Source organism: Nomascus leucogenys, chromosome 9 (genome assembly GCF_006542625.1).
Source record: "Nomascus leucogenys isolate Asia chromosome 9, Asia_NLE_v1, whole genome shotgun sequence".
Lineage (NCBI taxonomy): Eukaryota > Metazoa > Chordata > Mammalia > Primates > Hylobatidae > Nomascus > Nomascus leucogenys.
The window spans coordinates 58,789,774-58,806,255 of record NC_044389.1 but is presented as its reverse complement, the minus strand read 5'-3'; the positions used below and the strand labels follow the sequence as shown (position 1 = coordinate 58,806,255).

Here is a 16,482-nt window from a genome sequence, read left to right as displayed (position 1 = left end):
TGGAAGATGATGTAGGAAATGCAGGCAGGGGTCAGCTTATTCAGAGCCTCTTAGGCCCTGTTAACGAGTTTAGATTTCACTCTGAGTGCCTCGGGGAGTGATTGAAGAGTTTTAAGCAGGAGAGTGACATGATCTGACATTTTTTTTAAGAATTTACTCTGGAAGTTACATGTGGAATGGCTTGTAGAGGAGCAACACTGGAAGCAGGGTAACTAATATAATGGATCTCAGAATAACCAGGCAAGGGATTGCTGTGTCACTGGAATTATGGGCAAAGATTCGTGCTGTTCTACATGGAGGTAGAGCTAGTAGAGCCTTCTGGTGGAGTGGATGTGGGGGATAAGGAAAAAAGAAGTAATGAAGGATCACCCAGGTTTTTTATTTATGTGTCTAGGTAGATGATAGTGCCATTTCCTGAAGTTCATTCATTTGACAAATACTGTTGATTACCTGCTATAGGTAAGGCACAATGCTGGGCCCTGGGACTACATAATATTGAGCTGTACTGATAAAAATTCTATGCTCATTAAGTGACATTCTAGTAGGGGGTGATATACAATAACAAATAATATAGTATGTTAAATAATGAAAAGTGCTGTGAAAAAAAGACAATAGGAAAGTACTTATGTATGTTGGGAGTGAAATGGGTATTGCAGTTTTAAATCGGATAGTTAGGGAAGGTCTTCTTGAGATGGTAATCTTTGAGTGAAAACCTGAAGGACATGAGGGAGAGCTGTGCATATGTTTAGGAAGAATGATCTAGGCAGAAGGAACAGAAGATATAAAGACCCTGGGGTAGGTATGCCTGGTAGGTTTCAGGAACATAAAGGCCAGTGTGGCTCCAAAGGGGGAATGAGGAAAGGGAGTGAACTTGAGATTCTACCTCCCAATGAGATGGAAGCCTTTACAGAGTTTTGAGCAGAAGAATACATGAACCACCGTATATGAGAACAAGATCATCCTGACTTGAGGATAGACTGTATGTAGGAGGGCAAAGATAGAAGCAGAGACACCACATAAGAAGCTATTGGAATTATCCACAGCAAGAGATGATGCTGGGTTGAGTGGTGCTAGGATGGTAACAGGAAGTAGTAAGAAGGGTGATTAGATCCTGGATTGGGTAGGTAGAGAAAGCCCTGGGGATTCTCAACATTTAGAGGCCAGTGAGTTTCTAAGTAACTGGAAAAAGGGACTGAGAAAGCAGCCAGTGAAGTTTTGAGGAAAACCAGGAGGTGTTCTGGAAGCCAAGTATAGAAGATGTTCCCAAGGGAGGGAGAACCCAAGCACATCAGATACTGATGAGTCAAATAAGGTGAATACCGAAAGTTGACCACCATTAAATTTAGCAACATGGGGCCGGGCATGGTGGCTCACACCTGTAGTCTCAGCACTTTGGGAGGCCAAGGTGGGTGAATCACCTGAGGTCAGGAGTTCAAGACCAGCCTGACCAACATGGTGAAACCCCATCTCTACTAAAAATACAAAACTTGGCCAGATATGGTGGCGGGCACCTGTGATCCCAGCTACTCCAGAGCCTGAGGCAGGAGAATTGCTTGAACCTGGGAGGCGGAGGTTGCAGTGAGCCGAGATCGCGCCACTGCACCCTAGCCTGGGCAACAAGAGTGAAACTCCATCTCAAAAAAACAAAACAAAAAAATTAGCGACATGGATGTCATTGGCTACCCTGATCCAATGAGCAGTTTGGGAAGAGGAGTGGGTGCAAAAATCTGATTACAGAATGTTTAAAAGCAATTGGAGTATGATTCTATGTGTATGAAATGTATATGAATAGAATATGTCCAGAATAGGTGCATCTATACGGATGGAAAGTAGACTAGTGGTTGCCAGAGCTGAGGGTAAGGGGTATAGGAAATAACTGCTAATGGAGTGAGGTTTCTTTTGGTGGTGATGAAAAACCTATGGTTGTACAACTTAGTGAACATACTGAAGAACTGAATTGTGTACTTTCAAAGGATAAATTTTATGGTATATGAATTATATCTCAATTTAAAGGAGTTTTTGAAAAAGGAGGGCAATTAGGCAACATATATGGACAACTCTTTAAAGGACTTTTTCTGAAGAGAGAAATAGAGTAGAAGGTACAGAGTAAAGTGGAATCAAGAAAGGATTTTTTTTTTTAAGACACAGTCTTGCTCTGTTGCCCAGGCCAGAGTTCAGTGGTGTGATCATGGCTTACTGCAGCCTCAACCTCCTGGGCTCAAGCAGTCCTCCCGCCTCAGCCTCCGGGGTAGCTGGGACCACAAGTGTGCAACCACCATTACCAGTTGATTTTTTTGTAGAGATGAGGTCTTGCTAGTTGCCCAGGCTGGCCTCCAAGCTGAAACCATGCAATCTTTCTGCCTCAGCCTCCCAAAGTGCTGGAATTACAGGCATGAGCCACCATGCCCAGCCAAGAAAGGTGTGTTTTGTTTTGTTTTGTTTTGTTTTGTTTTTAAGATGGCAGAAAGAACAGCATGTCTATATACTGATGGGGCAGAACCTGTTGAGGCAGGAAATGGGAGGTGGGGACTAGTGAAGCAAAGACCTTGATTGAGTGACATTACAGGGTTTAGAATCTAATGCATAACTGGAGGGGTTAGCCTTAGATGGTGGCCTGATAGCTTTTGTAATAGGAGAGAAGGTAAAGTTTATGGGCACAGGAGAAGATAGGTGGTTAAATGGAAATTATCCTCAGATTGCTTGTATTCCTAGTGAAATTGGAGATAAGATCATATGCTGAGAATGAGGACAGGGAAAAAGTGAGGTTTGAGGACGGAATGCAAAGTATGAAATGGTTGTCCAGAAAAGTGGGAAAGTGAAGGGACTGGAGAAATGTAATGAGATTGCTGGAGTACATGCAAGGCTTAACTGAGGTTTGTAGTTATGAATTTATGCCTATAGTCCCAGCTAATTGGGAGGCTAGGGCAGTTGGATTGATTAAACCCAGGAGTTTGATGCTGCAGTGAGCCATGATAGCACCACTGCACGGAAACCTGGGCGACAGAGCAGGACCTTGGCTCTAAAAAAAATTAAAATGAAAAAAATAAAATGACACCAATTAGCCGATTTTCTCCAACCATGTTCAGCTCTGGGAGTGTAGCTGTAGAGAAGGAAAGCACAGGGTGGGCCTTTTACCAAATGGGTATAATGATAAGAGAAATGGGCAAGTGAGTTGAAGTATATGGATGGAGGTGATTATAATGATTGATCATGGAATTGAAGCTGGATGAGAAGGGAAGTTGGCGCGGGGGTTACTTAGGTGCAGTGGAAAGGTAGTAGGCTCAGTGGGCTATGGATTCTGATGAGACTGAAGGATCGTTGGAGTTTGGAAAATAGGAGATGTGGTTGGAGAGGAATATACCTCTAGTTGAGATTATGGAGTTGTAATATAGTTATTGGTAATGACAACATTTAGGGTGTGACCATGGAAGTGAGTGCTAAGATACAGTAAGTTCAAGATGATTAGAGGAGGAGAAGTCAGGGTAATGAGGGGCCAGGGTATTGGAAAGACCCTCCATGTGGATATGAAATCACCAAGTATTATAAAAGGAATTGTGATAGAGGGTGACAGTGAGCAAAGAACTGAAATGTTCAAGGAATGTGAGGATAACCCTAGTCTTTAGATGACTACAAGGAGGAATAGTGGGTCTTGTGGCATAAGATTCAAAGCTGGGGGTGAGGACAGTTAAGAAGGAGAAAGGATATTAATCTGGAGGGATATGAGTGCTCTGGAAGTAGCATTGATGAAAAAGGAGGATGCCTACTGACTCATCCATGCTGGGAGAAAGAAACGATGTAGCAGTGTGTCAGGAGAAAACCACTGTTCCCATAGAGCATCTGAATGACTGGGCTGTTTAAAAGAGATTTAGATGCCTTGGCCCCACCCCAAGAGTTTCAGGATTCTAGTGGAATGAGGATTAGAGTGAGGGGGATGAGGGATGGCCAGGGAATACTGGGCTCTTTTGGTGACTGATGCACATAAAGGGTGTAATGAGATTAGTCCTGATCATCTCAAGGCAGGTAAATAGTGTTAGCTGGGCCATGGGTGGGGTGGGGGAAGAAATGGGGTGAGGATTTTGTCAGTAGCATGAAGAGGTCTGTAGCCCTCTCCTCATTCCTATTCAGTGGAGGTGTCGGGTCAAGAGAGAAGTGGTTCTATCTGAAGCATGTAGGGACTTGACTTCTGTTCTTAGAAAAAGCCTGGCAATTTTGTTGAGGAAATCAAATTATGTTTTTTGACCATGCTAAGTTTACGATGTCTGTTTAGACACCTAAACAGAGATGTCAGACAGGTGACTGGATATGTGAATTGGGAGTTCACTGGACCAGGTAGGGATGATGAGGAAGAGTGTGTGTGTGTGTGTATGTGTGTGTATGTCACATAATTTAAAGACATAGACTATGTATGGGTAGAGAGTAGTTAGCTGTAAGGCATGGAACTGTGGAACTGAGGCCTGGTGAATTCCAACATTTGATTATCAGGTGGCTGTTACAACTAAACATAACTAAGTGAGTTGATGTGCATGAGGAGCTTAGTACATAACAAGTGCTGAATAAGTGGAAGCTATTACTATTTCCATGTGTCTACTGCTATTGGCTGTTAACACATCCTGTCTAGAGCTCTAGCATAAAGTTCTTGATACTTAAAAGAAGACGGGAGCCAGGTGCTATGGCTCACACCTGTAATCCCAGCACTTTGGGAGGCCGAGGTGAGAAGATCACTTGAGGCCAAGCGTTTGAGTCCAGCCTGGGCAGCATAAAGAGATCCCATCTCTACAAAAAATAAAAATGAAAAATCAGCTGGGCATGGTGGTGAACATATGTGGTCCCAGCTACTTAGGAGGCTGAGGCAGGAGGACCTCTTGAGCCCAGGAGTTTGAGGTGGCAGTGAGCTATGACTGTGCCACTGTAGTCCAGCTTGGGTGACAGAGGGAGACCTAGTCTTTTTTTTTTAAGTTACCAAAACAGATATATAGACCAATAGAACAGAACAGAGGCTTCAGAAATAATGCCATACATCTACAACCATCTGATCTTTGACAAACCTGACAAAAACAAGCAATGGGGAAAGGATTCCCTATTTAATAAAACGTGTTGGGAAAACTGGCTAGCCATATGCAGAAAGCTGAAACTGGATCCCTTCCTTACACCTTGTACAAAAATTAAATCAAGATGGATTAAAGACTTAAACATAAGTCCTAAAACCATAAAAACCATAGAAGAAAACCTAGGCAATACCATTCAGGACATAGGCACGGGCAAGACTTAATAACTAAAACACCAAAAGCAATGGCAACAAAAGCCAAAATTGACAAATGGGATCTAATTAAACTAAAGAGCTTCTGCACAGCAAAAGAAACTATCATCAGAGTGAATAAGCAACCTACAGAATGGGAGAAAATTTTTGCAATCTATCCATCTGACAAAGGGCTAATATCCAGAATCTACAAGGAGCTTAAACAAATTTACAAGAAAAAAACGACTCCATCAAAAAGTGGGCGAAGTATATGAACAGACATTTCTCAAAAGAAGACATTTATGTGGCCAACAAACACGTGAAAAAAAGCTCATCAGCACTGGTCATTAGAGAAATGCAAATCAAAACCACAATGAGGTACCATCTCACGCCAGTTAGAATGGCAATCATTAAAAAATCAGGAAACAGCAGATGCTGGAGAGGATGTGGAGAAATAGGAACGCTTTTACACTGTTGGTGGGAGTGTAAATTAGTTTAACCATTATGGAAGACAGTGTGGCAATTCCTCAAGGGTCTAGAACCAGAAATACCATTTGACCCCACCATCCCATTACTGGGTATATACCCAAAGGATTATAAATCATTCTTCTATAAAGACACATGTACACGTATGTTTATTGCAGCACTATTCACAATAGCAAAGACTTGGAACCAACCCAAATGCCCATCAGTGATAGACTAGATAAAGAAAATGTGGCACATATATACCATGGAATACTATGCAGCCATAAAAAAGGATGAGTTCATATCCTTTGCAGGGACATGGATGAAGCTGGAAACCATCATTCTCAGAAAACTATCACAAGGATAGAAAACCAAACAGCACATGTTCTCACTCATAAGTGGGAGTTGAACAGTGAGGACACATGGATACAGGAAGGGGAACATCACACATGGGGGCCTGCTGGGGTGGGGGGCTAGGGGAGGGATAGCATTAGGAGAAATACCTAATGTAGATGACAGGTTGCTGGGTGCAGCAAACCACCATGGCATATGTATACCTATGTAACCTGCACATTCTGCACATTTATCCCAGACCTTAAAAGTATAATTTTTAAAAAGGGGTGGCAGTGGAGGCGGGGGATTTTGTTTGGAGAGCTTCATGTACTTGAGATATAATTTCTATTTCTGACCTGTTATTTTTCTGCTGATTTGAGTGCTCTGCATACATGGATATGGTAGTAGGGGTCATTTATTTTTATTTTTATTTTGTGAGACAGGGCCTCTGTGTTGCCTAGGCTGGAGTGCAGTAGCATCATCGTAGCTCACTGCAGTCTCGACCTCCCTGGGCTCAAGTGATCATCCCATTTCAGCCTGTTGAGTAGCTGGGATTACAGGTGCACGCCACCACACCCTGCTAATTTTTGTATTTTTTGTAGTGACAAGGTTTCCCTGTGTTACCCAGTTTGGTCTCGAACTCCTGGGCTCAAGTGATCCGCCCACTTTGACCTTCCAAAGTGCTGGGATTACAGGTGTGAGCCACTACACCCAGCAGTCAGGATCATTTAGATAGTAACTGGCAGAACAGGGCTACAGTCTGAATTTGGGATTCATACTTCTCTGTTCTTACACCATGCTGCCTAAACTTGTAATGATAATTCTAAGGAAAAGGTCTTTAGACTATCTGTGATGTGCCCAGGTCTTTAAAAAGCGCACTTTGAAGAATGCAGATAAGGCAAAAGGAGTGTTTTTATATACTTTTGCAGTATCTTTTTCTCCGTGTGATTTTCAACAGTTTCTACTAAGAATTTCTGTACTGAATGTCTGTACTGAGAAAGTCATGTAATAGAATGTGACAAACTTAAGTTTTATTTTTCTACAGTTTCTACAGCAATATAATCACTACAAATCCAATGTGGAGATTTTCAAATTGCAACCAAATAAACCCAGCAAAGAACTAGCAGAGCTGGTGATGTTTATGGCACAGGTAAGAATATAATTGCTTAAATAAAGACCGGTGTTACACACAGTTTGCCAAATGTTTTTTCACTAATACTCAACCTTATTCCACTCTGGAATGGGAACTTAATTAACGTATTTTTCTAACTTTCCCTTTTTGCAAATTTTATTTTCTCCCTATCATGAGTTAGAGAATGTCACTAGATCTTTTTGCATAACTAACCAGGACAAAACTTTAAGACTTTTTTTTTTCTTCAAATTCATCATAAAAGCAGGTACTAAATCATGTCATAAATATTACCAAGACTAGAGAAACCATGATAAACATTGGAGAAATTAACATGTAGAAGGAAAAGAAGGTTGTTTGGAACCATCTACTTCTATGAAACATAGCCTTTTACTCTCGTTTTGCAGAACATCCTAAATGTATGCATCTGAATTATAGGAGAGAAAGAGAGCAACTTCAGAAGAGCCTTTGCTTTGTTACAGATTAGTCACTGCTACCCAGAGTACCTAAGTAATTTTCCTCAAGAGGTGAAAGATCTTCTCTCCTGCAATCATACCGTATTGGATCCAGATCTTCGAATGGTAGGACCAGTAGCTGGATGAATAAATTGTGCTGTATTCATGTGTTGTGCGTTCATATGTATTTAAATGAGAACAGCCTCTAAGCTAATTATCTTTGGAAAATGTAAATTATAATGTATTATCCTTTCCTAAAAATCCTTCTATGGCTTCTCATTTATACTTAGAGTAAAACGGAAACTTAATAACCTGGCTCAAAAGTGCCTGCATGATCTGCTTCCTGCCTATGTTTCTGATATCATATCGTTTTCAGCTACACTGTGATCTTTCTATTCTTCCAGCACACTAACCCTACAGGATGCTCTTTAACCTTTTGAGTAGATGATTTCTTCTAGTCATTCAAATCTCATATGCATGAAGAATCCTAATCACAACTTGTCACTTTTATAATGCCTTAAATTAGTAAACTTATCCATTAGACAGTTTGAGCATTTCATCATTGTCCCTTTACTGGTTGAGGTTGAGTCCTGGCTGACATTCCCTTCACGAGGCCTGTGTACCTGTTTGCCCGACTTGTTGTGAATGTCAGCTGCTGGTGGCCCTCAGCTGCCCTTCCTCTGGAACATTGTCCTCAGCTAAATCGGAGTCCTAGTGCCTGCGAGGTGTCTTCCTACCGTAGTAGCCCACTGCCCATTATCATGTGGTACAAAAGCCCAGCCCATTACCTCAGAGTGGCTCTGACTCCATTGCAGGATGTGCTCCAGTGTTTTCCTGTGTTGGGACTAAAGCTAGTCTGCAGTCAAGGACACATCCTTGCTTTGCTTTGCTTGTCTCTGCACTATCCTCCTTCCTTCACTTCCTTTCTGAGATCATACCCACAACAAACCACTTGTAATAAATCAGTCTCTGCTTCTAGGGACTAAGACATTTCCGAATTTAATACATCTGCTTTTCAAACCTCTTTAAAGCAGATAAGTACGCAAATATGATCACAAAACTTACTAATATCCTATAGCAAAACTTGTAGAAATGCCAAGTCTTTAGATTAATATTTGTTTTCTGTTAGACTTTCTCAGGTTTTTTGTATTTCTATCATTTTTATACTACTTTAGGATTTTAGTAATTTGATTAGGCCAAAAAGAAAGAGAATACTGTCTCAGACAAGCCAAGGTTTCAGGCTCTGGGTTGTCAACTGATTGATACTCAGCTGGTACGTGGGACCTGGCAGTATGGCCCAAGGGACTCCAAACTTGAACCCCTAGTCTAAAGGCTTTTACCTGTATCATGTTACTCTTGAAGTCCTTGTGGGTCATAGAGATTTGATATTTTGAGTATAGAGACTTAATGGCTTTCCAAGTAATTAAGATTTAAGTTTTATTTTCCTGGCAGTACCCCACCAAACTGGTCTGTGGGCATTATTAAATTAATATATATGCCAGGTGCACCTGTAGTCCCAGCTTCTCAGGAGGCTGAGGCAGGAGGATTGCTTGAGGTCAGGAGTTTGAGGCTGAGGTGTAGTATGAGCATGCCTGTGAATAGCCACTACACTGCAGCCTAGGCAACATAGCAAGACCCCACCTCTAAATTTTTTTAAAAATGGAAAAAAATGTGTATGTATATTTCTTTATAGTGCTTTATGGTGATTAGTAGGTTTTGAAAAAATAATAGAGATTTCTGCCAGGCGCAGTGGCTCACGCCTGTAATCCCAGCACTTTGGGAGGCCGAGGCAGGCAGATCACCTGAGGTCAGGAGTTCGAGACCAGCCTAACCTACATGGAGAAACCATATCTCTACTAAAAATACAAAATAAGCCGGGCATGGTGGTGCATGCCTGTGATCCCAGCTACTTGGGAGGCTGAGACAGGAGAATTGCTTGAACCTGGGAGGCAGAGGTTGCGGTGAGCCGAGATCGCGCCATTGCACTCCAGCCTCTGTCTCAAAAATAATAATAATAATAATAATAATAATAATAGAGATTTCCTTTGCTAGGAGATAAAGGATTGAGTCTATATAGTTAGCATTGCTCTTTAGAGGAAGCGTTGAACTCACTGGAAGAAGCTCTTTTTAATTGGTTATTGGGATAACCAGCAATTCTTATCAGCCACTGGGCTTTCTTTCTACCTGGTGTATTTGCTATTTTTCCAAGACTTTTTGAATCATTCCCAAGTTTTTGTTCACTCTGTCCTGCTTACACAGATAGAAACATTGTATTTTTTTTTGGAAGAAATAAAATATCCATATATAGTAATTCTTACCTACTTAAATCAATAAAAATAAGTTATATGTATTTCATTGACATTATAACTACCTTTTTATGTACTTTAAAACTTTTTTTTAGCATTATTATTTTAATTACTTTATGTTCAGATTGTCACCACCTTGCCAGGGGAATCTTGTTAGTCCTTTTAGCAATTTCCCTGATTTTTTTTTTTTTTTTTCTTTTTTAAGACAGGGTCTGTCACTCAGCTGCTCAGGCTGGAGTACAGTGGTACAATCTTAGCTCACTGCAGCCTCAAGCTTCTGGGCTCAAGCAATCCTCCCACCTCAGCATCCCAAGTAGCTAGGACCACAAGGTGTGTGCCACCACACCCAGCTAATTTTTTTTTTTTTTTTTTTTTTTTTTTTTTGTAGAGACAAGGTCTCACTACATTGCCCAGGCTGGTCTTGAATTCCTGGCCTCAAGTGATTCTCCCACCTCAGCCTCCCAAAGTGCTGAGATTATGGGTGTAGGCCACCATGCCCAGCCTTGCCCCTGTTTTTGAAAGCATCCTTGAATTCTGGCAGAAATACTTCCAAATTCATTCTTACCGTTTTTCCTGCCCCAAGACTTGGAATCAACTATTCTTCAAGGATTGTATTTCATCTAATGAAGGATAACACAAAATTTGGGTGATAGGACTACATGTAAGAGTTAGTGGTAAGCAAGAGTGCCACGGCTGCCGGGTGCATCACCTCATGCCTGTAATCCCAGCTACTTAGGAGGTTGAAGTAGGAGCATCATTTGAGAAGTTCCCAGGAGTTTGAAACCAGTCTAGGCAACATAATGAGACTCTTATCTCTTAAAAATAGAAAAAAAAATAATAATAATAGCTGGGTACCTACAGTTCTGGCTAATCAGGAGGCTGAAGCAGGATCGCTTGAGCTCAAGAGTTCAAGACTAGCCTAGGCGATATAGCGAGACCCGTCTCAAAAAAAAAAAGGCGGGGGGCAGGCATGCAGCAACTGCTGTTGAGCCATTCTTAGTGCTGATGGTACTTCAGAAGAATGCCTTACAAGGTCATAAACTCGCATTGATTATTCCAATTTAGTGTATTATGTTGTTATCCCACCTGTCTTTATGGATTCAGTGTTTTGCCGTATGGTGACACTACAAAGAGACCTTACTTGACCTCCCTGTGGCCCTCCCTCAGTCACTATTGATCAGTTACATAACCCTGTTTTACTTCCTGCATGACACTTATTTTCTTAGATCTCCTTTTTACGTGCTTACTTGGCTTGTCTGTCCTCCATTCTGCTCTATTCCCAGTGTAAGCTCCATGAAGGCAGAGACTGACTATTCTGAATCCTACAATAGTGTCTAGTTAGTAAAAGACATTAAGGTCTTGGGACATATGCGCTCTATTTTCTCAGCTTGTTAACTTTACCATTATCTTATGGTATGTTTTTTTCCTTCCGAGACATTTTGCAAAGCTTTGATCTTGCTGAGAAATAAGAATCTCATCAATCCATCAAGCCTGCTAGAACTCTTCTTTGAACTTCTTCGTTGCCATGATAAGCTTCTGCGAAAGGTAAAGGGCAAAACAAATACTTCCCTGCATCTTCCTTGAGGTGACATAAAATTTTGTTGTCTCTTGAATTATCGATGCTTTACATTGTTGGATACAGTTAATAATAACTTTAACAGGAAAAAGCAACCATTGTGTGCATGTAATATGGTGTTAATAGCCAATATTTATTGAGTGCATACTTTGTGCCAGGCACCATTCTCAGAGCTTTGTGTATTTACTGATTTACTCACAAAGCCCTATGAGAGAGAGATCCTCATTATTATTATTCTTACTTTGCAGATGAAAAGGCTGAGGTTAAAGAGAGATAGAGTAACTTGCCCACTCTCACACTGCTTCTTAGTGGTGGGATTGGATATAAGCCCAGGCTCTAGTTCCAGAACCCAAGCCTTTTACTACAGCACCATACTGGCTGGCTAAATCAGGACATTGGTCAGCTATAACTGACCCACTCCCCCACAAAAAACTTTTTTGTTGTTATTAACATTTTCCCACGATTTTGCATTCGCTTATATAAGACTAGAAGCTAAAGATTTATGAAAGAAATTTAAGATGGAAAAACTTGGCTGGACACTGTGGCTCACACCTGTAATACCAGCATTTTGGGAGGCTGAGGTGGGAGGATCACTTGAGGCCAGGAGTTTGAGACCAGCCTGGGCAACATAGCAAGACCCCTGCTGTATTTAAAGAAAAAAAGGAAAGAAAAACTTAAGTTTACATTCATTAATTTAAATTTTTTTTCAAAGTATTAAGAGACCACCACTGTTTGATTTTAGCAATTGTACTTCTTGGTCTAATTTGTGGAATAAAAGTGGTCCGTGGGAGCATGGTGTGGGCACCAGTGATATGTGCATTCACAGTATTTTCCTGCATGCAGTTAGGTGCTTGGTAAATTGGGACATTTTTTTTTAATAACACTTTTATTGAGATATAATTTATGTAAAATTCATCCACTGAAAGTATACAATTCAGTATTTTTTAGTGTATTCACAGTGTGGTACAACCATCACTGCAATCAATTTTTGAACATTTTGTCACCGCCAAAAGAAACTCTATTCCAATGAGTAGTTAATCTTGTTCCTCATCCCTTTTAGCTCTAGGGAATCACCAGTCTACTTTGGGTCACTATAGATTTATGTGTTTTGGAAATTTTATATAAGTGGAATCATACAATATGTGGTCTTTAGTGACTAGATTCTTTCACTTAGCATAATGTTTTCAAGATTCATTCGTGTTGTAGCACGTATCAGTACTTTATTCCTTTTTGTTGCCAAATAATATTCCATTGTATGGATATACCACATTTTGTTTATCCATTCATCAGCTAATGGAAATTTAAGTTATTTCCACTTTTTGGCCACTATGAATAAGGCTGCTATGAATGCTTGTGTGAACACTGATGTTTTCATTTTCTTGGATATATACTTAGGAGAATTGTGCCGTATTACATTAAACTCCATGTTTAACTTCTTGAGGACAACTTTGCTTTGCTTTGTAGTTGCTTTTTTGTTTGTTTGCTTGGTTTGGGTTTCTTTTGCGATAGAATGAAAAATAGGTAAAATTAAGTCATCCTGTACGTTCATACTGTTCTCCAAATTCAGCAAGGTTAAAAATGTTGGTTAGGTTTAATGTATATATTTTTGTTTCTTTTCCTCAGACTTTATACACACATATTGTGACTGATATCAAGAATATAAATGCAAAACACAAGAACAATAAAGTGAATGTAGTAAGTACTCTTCTGTTTTCCATGTTTGCAGCATTGTACCATCAGTGTATTAAGTCTTCTTTCTCCTCCTTTCTTCAGGTATTGCAAAATTTCATGTACACCATGTTAAGAGATAGCAATGCAACCGCAGCCAAGATGTCTTTAGATGTAATGATTGAACTCTACAGAAGGAACATCTGGTAGTGTATATATACTTGTCTCTTGAGAAGTAGACTCTTTTTTCATTTGTAATTAATACAGAGCACATATACAAATACTTCTCTTGAGCTTGAGCTCTTTAATATACCTCTGTCATAGATTTAAGTTGGAAGTAAAAATAGAGGCAATTCAAATGACTGATGACATTGGTTGTCATTTCTTGAGCATCTACTGAGGTCGGGCGCTTTGACATGACCTCACTTAGAACAACTTGAGAACAGAAGATGTAGCTTATCTGGAATTATCCCCATTTTATAAGTAATGACATGGAAGTTCTTAGAGTTAGTAAAAGTTTAGCTATTAAGAGGCAGAGCTGAAATTCACACCCAGCTCTAACTGACTCCAAAATCTGTGCTCTCTCTTCTGCCATTCTGAAGATTTTCAAGTCAATTCATCCTATTTATATAAAATACCATGCTTCATATACTTCAGTTTGTTGATGCAGTGTCCCTAACTCATTTCTTTTGCTTTTCTTATTGACTAACATTTTTTTTACTATAAAAGTAATATTCATTACAGCAGAAAATTTGGAGAAATTTAAAAAGTGGTTTTAATCAATTACTGTTAGTATTTATGGTATTTCCACCCAGTCATTTTCGTTTAATGTGAACTTTTAAATATGGTTGAAATTTTTCTGTATTGTAGTTTTTATTTTTTTTTAATTTTTATTTATTTATTTATTTAGAGACAGAGTCTTGCTCTGTTGCCCAGGCTGGAGTGCAATGGTGTGATCTTGACTCACTGCAACCTCCGCCTCCTGGGTTCAAGCAGTTCTTATGCCTCAGCCTCCCGAGTAGCTGGAATTACAGGCACATGCCCAGCTAATTTTTTGTATTTTTAGTAGAGATGGGGTTTCACTGTGTTGATCAGGCTGGACCTGAACTCTTGGCCTCCAGTGATCCGCCTGCCTTGGCCCTCCAAAGTGCTGGGATCACAGGCATGAGCCACTGTCTCCAATCTTCTCAGTTGTTTTTTTTTTTTTTTTTTTTTTTTTGCACTTGACTAGCTTCCTACGTCATTAAAAATTCTTTAAATACTCCATCTTAATGGCTGCAAATTTTGTCGTAAGTCTGGGCTAAAATCTAATGAAATGTTTTACCTGTGGTTGAGTAATTTAGCAACTCAGATCTTTTTAAAATATTACAATTGGGAATTCTAGTACGTCACAAACATTTGTTATATCATTTATTTTGTGCCATTGTCTGTGCTATGAAATACAGTAAAATGAAAATTTACTTCAAAGCATTTATTGTCTTCCCCCAGGAATGATGCCAAAACTGTCAATGTTATCACAACTGCATGTTTCTCTAAGGTCACCAAGGTGAGCGCCTGTAGGGCTGTGTGTAAGCTCTGTCTGTGGGTGGTCTGCTTCTGCATGCAGCTAGAAGAAAGCATCACTCAGCATAAACTGCATGCCTGCACACCAGGCATGCAGTGATGTGCAGACATGCAGTTTATATTAAGTGATGCTTTCTTTGTTCCTATACTGCTTTCCTGGGTCATCTGAACTTTAAAAGAGTCAATAGAATTATGAGGTTTTAAATTGTTATGTAGTAAATGATAGCCTCAGTGGTTTTTTAATGTTTTCTCCTGTAATTCCTGACTTCTGTTGGGCTTAGGCACTGCTAAAAGAAATTTAAGGTCAGTGTTTGACTTTTGTCTGTTAGAAGAACTGCAGTGTCACTTTTCTTTTAGGGGATGTAGAAATTCTCGACAGTCTTGAAGGATAACTATATAGAGCCTCGCAGTTTTTATCTAGTTTTTAAAATTATTTATTAGAGAAATAACATAAAACAATTTTTAATTAAGAAAAAATAAGCAAAAATCCCACCACTCTTTGAATTTGTTGTTCAGATCTTAGTTCATGCACATGTATAAAGCATAGTCAAAAGGATTTATTCTTTGTTTTAAGCTGAATCAAGTAGCTGACTTTTTTCTCATTGGTCTTTAGATATTAGTTGCCGCTTTGACATTCTTTCTTGGGAAAGATGAAGATGAAAAACAGGACAGTGACTCCGAATCTGAGGTTAGTTTAATCATAGGTGCTTCTGAATCTTACCTTTTATTATTGCTCTGAGTACACATTGTAAAGTCTATGACTGCTGAAGTTAGAAAGAAACTTAGATGACACCTTTGCCCTTTTATTGAATTCTGCCATGCTATTTTACTCTACTTGGAATTTGTCACTTGTATTCAGTGAGATTGGTTATATAATTAATAAAACAGATTTATTCAACCTTGATCTTAGTTCTAAACTTATACCTATATCTCACTATGTAAATTTAGGATGAAAAAGGCCAGGCGCGGTGGCTCACGCTTGTAATCCCAGCACTTTGGGAGGCCGAGGCAGGCGGATCACAAGGTCAGGAGATCGAGACCACGGTGAAACCCCGTCTCTACTAAAAATACAAAAAAACTAGCCGGGCGTGGTGGCGGGCGCCTGTAGTCCCAGCTACTCGGAGAGGCTGAGGCAGGAGAATGGCATGAACCCGGGAGGCGGAGCTCGCAGCGAGCCGAGATTGTGCCACTGCACTCCAGCCTGGGCGACAGAGCGAGACTCCGTCTCAAAAAAAATAATAATAATTTAGGATGAAAATTGACACCAACATTTTTTTTTTAAGACGGAGTCTCGCTCTGTTGCCCAGGCTGGAGTGCAGTGGCATGGTCTCAGCTCACTGCAAGCTCTGCCTCCCGGGTTCACGCCGTTCTCCTGCCTCAGCCTCCCGAGTAGCTGGGACTACAGGCACCCGCCACCATGCCTGGCTAATTTTTTGTATCTTTGGTAGAGATGGGGTTTCACCGTGTTAGCCAGGATGGTCTTGATCTCCTGACCTCATGATCCACCTGCCTCGGCCTCCCAAAGTGCTGGAATAACAGGCGTGAGCCACTGCACCCAGCCATCATCAGCATATCTTTGAGGAAAAAAAAATCAAGATTCTTGATGGCATGAAATATTAAAATAAGAATTTCTAAAAAAAAAAAAAAATTATCTTTCCCCATTTTAGTATTATGGTAACTAAAGTACTGGAATATGTGATGACATCTTTTAAACAGTATATGACTAATACATTTTATTGTAAATGGCAACC

The 16,482-nt window shown here is 40.1% G+C and overlaps 1 protein-coding gene across 2 annotated transcripts in view; it reads left to right on the top strand.

Moving 5' to 3' along the window:
- The window catches only part of SDAD1 (SDA1 domain containing 1), a 41,064-nt gene that overhangs the window by 2,121 nt on the left and 22,461 nt on the right, over positions 1 to 16,482 (top strand). The window contains exons 2-8 of one of the 2 annotated variants that reach the window (XM_030819002.1): positions 7,080 to 7,184; positions 7,571 to 7,744; positions 11,359 to 11,469; positions 13,124 to 13,195; positions 13,274 to 13,374; positions 14,657 to 14,714; positions 15,345 to 15,419. In XM_030819002.1, the coding sequence (XP_030674862.1) occupies positions 7,742 to 7,744; positions 11,359 to 11,469; positions 13,124 to 13,195; positions 13,274 to 13,374; positions 14,657 to 14,714; positions 15,345 to 15,419 (420 nt within the window). In that variant the 5' untranslated portion in view covers positions 7,080 to 7,184; positions 7,571 to 7,741. The remainder of the gene's footprint in view (positions 1 to 7,079; positions 7,185 to 7,570; positions 7,745 to 11,358; positions 11,470 to 13,123; positions 13,196 to 13,273; positions 13,375 to 14,656; positions 14,715 to 15,344; positions 15,420 to 16,482) is intronic. The other variant, XM_030819001.1, reaches the window with a different exon arrangement.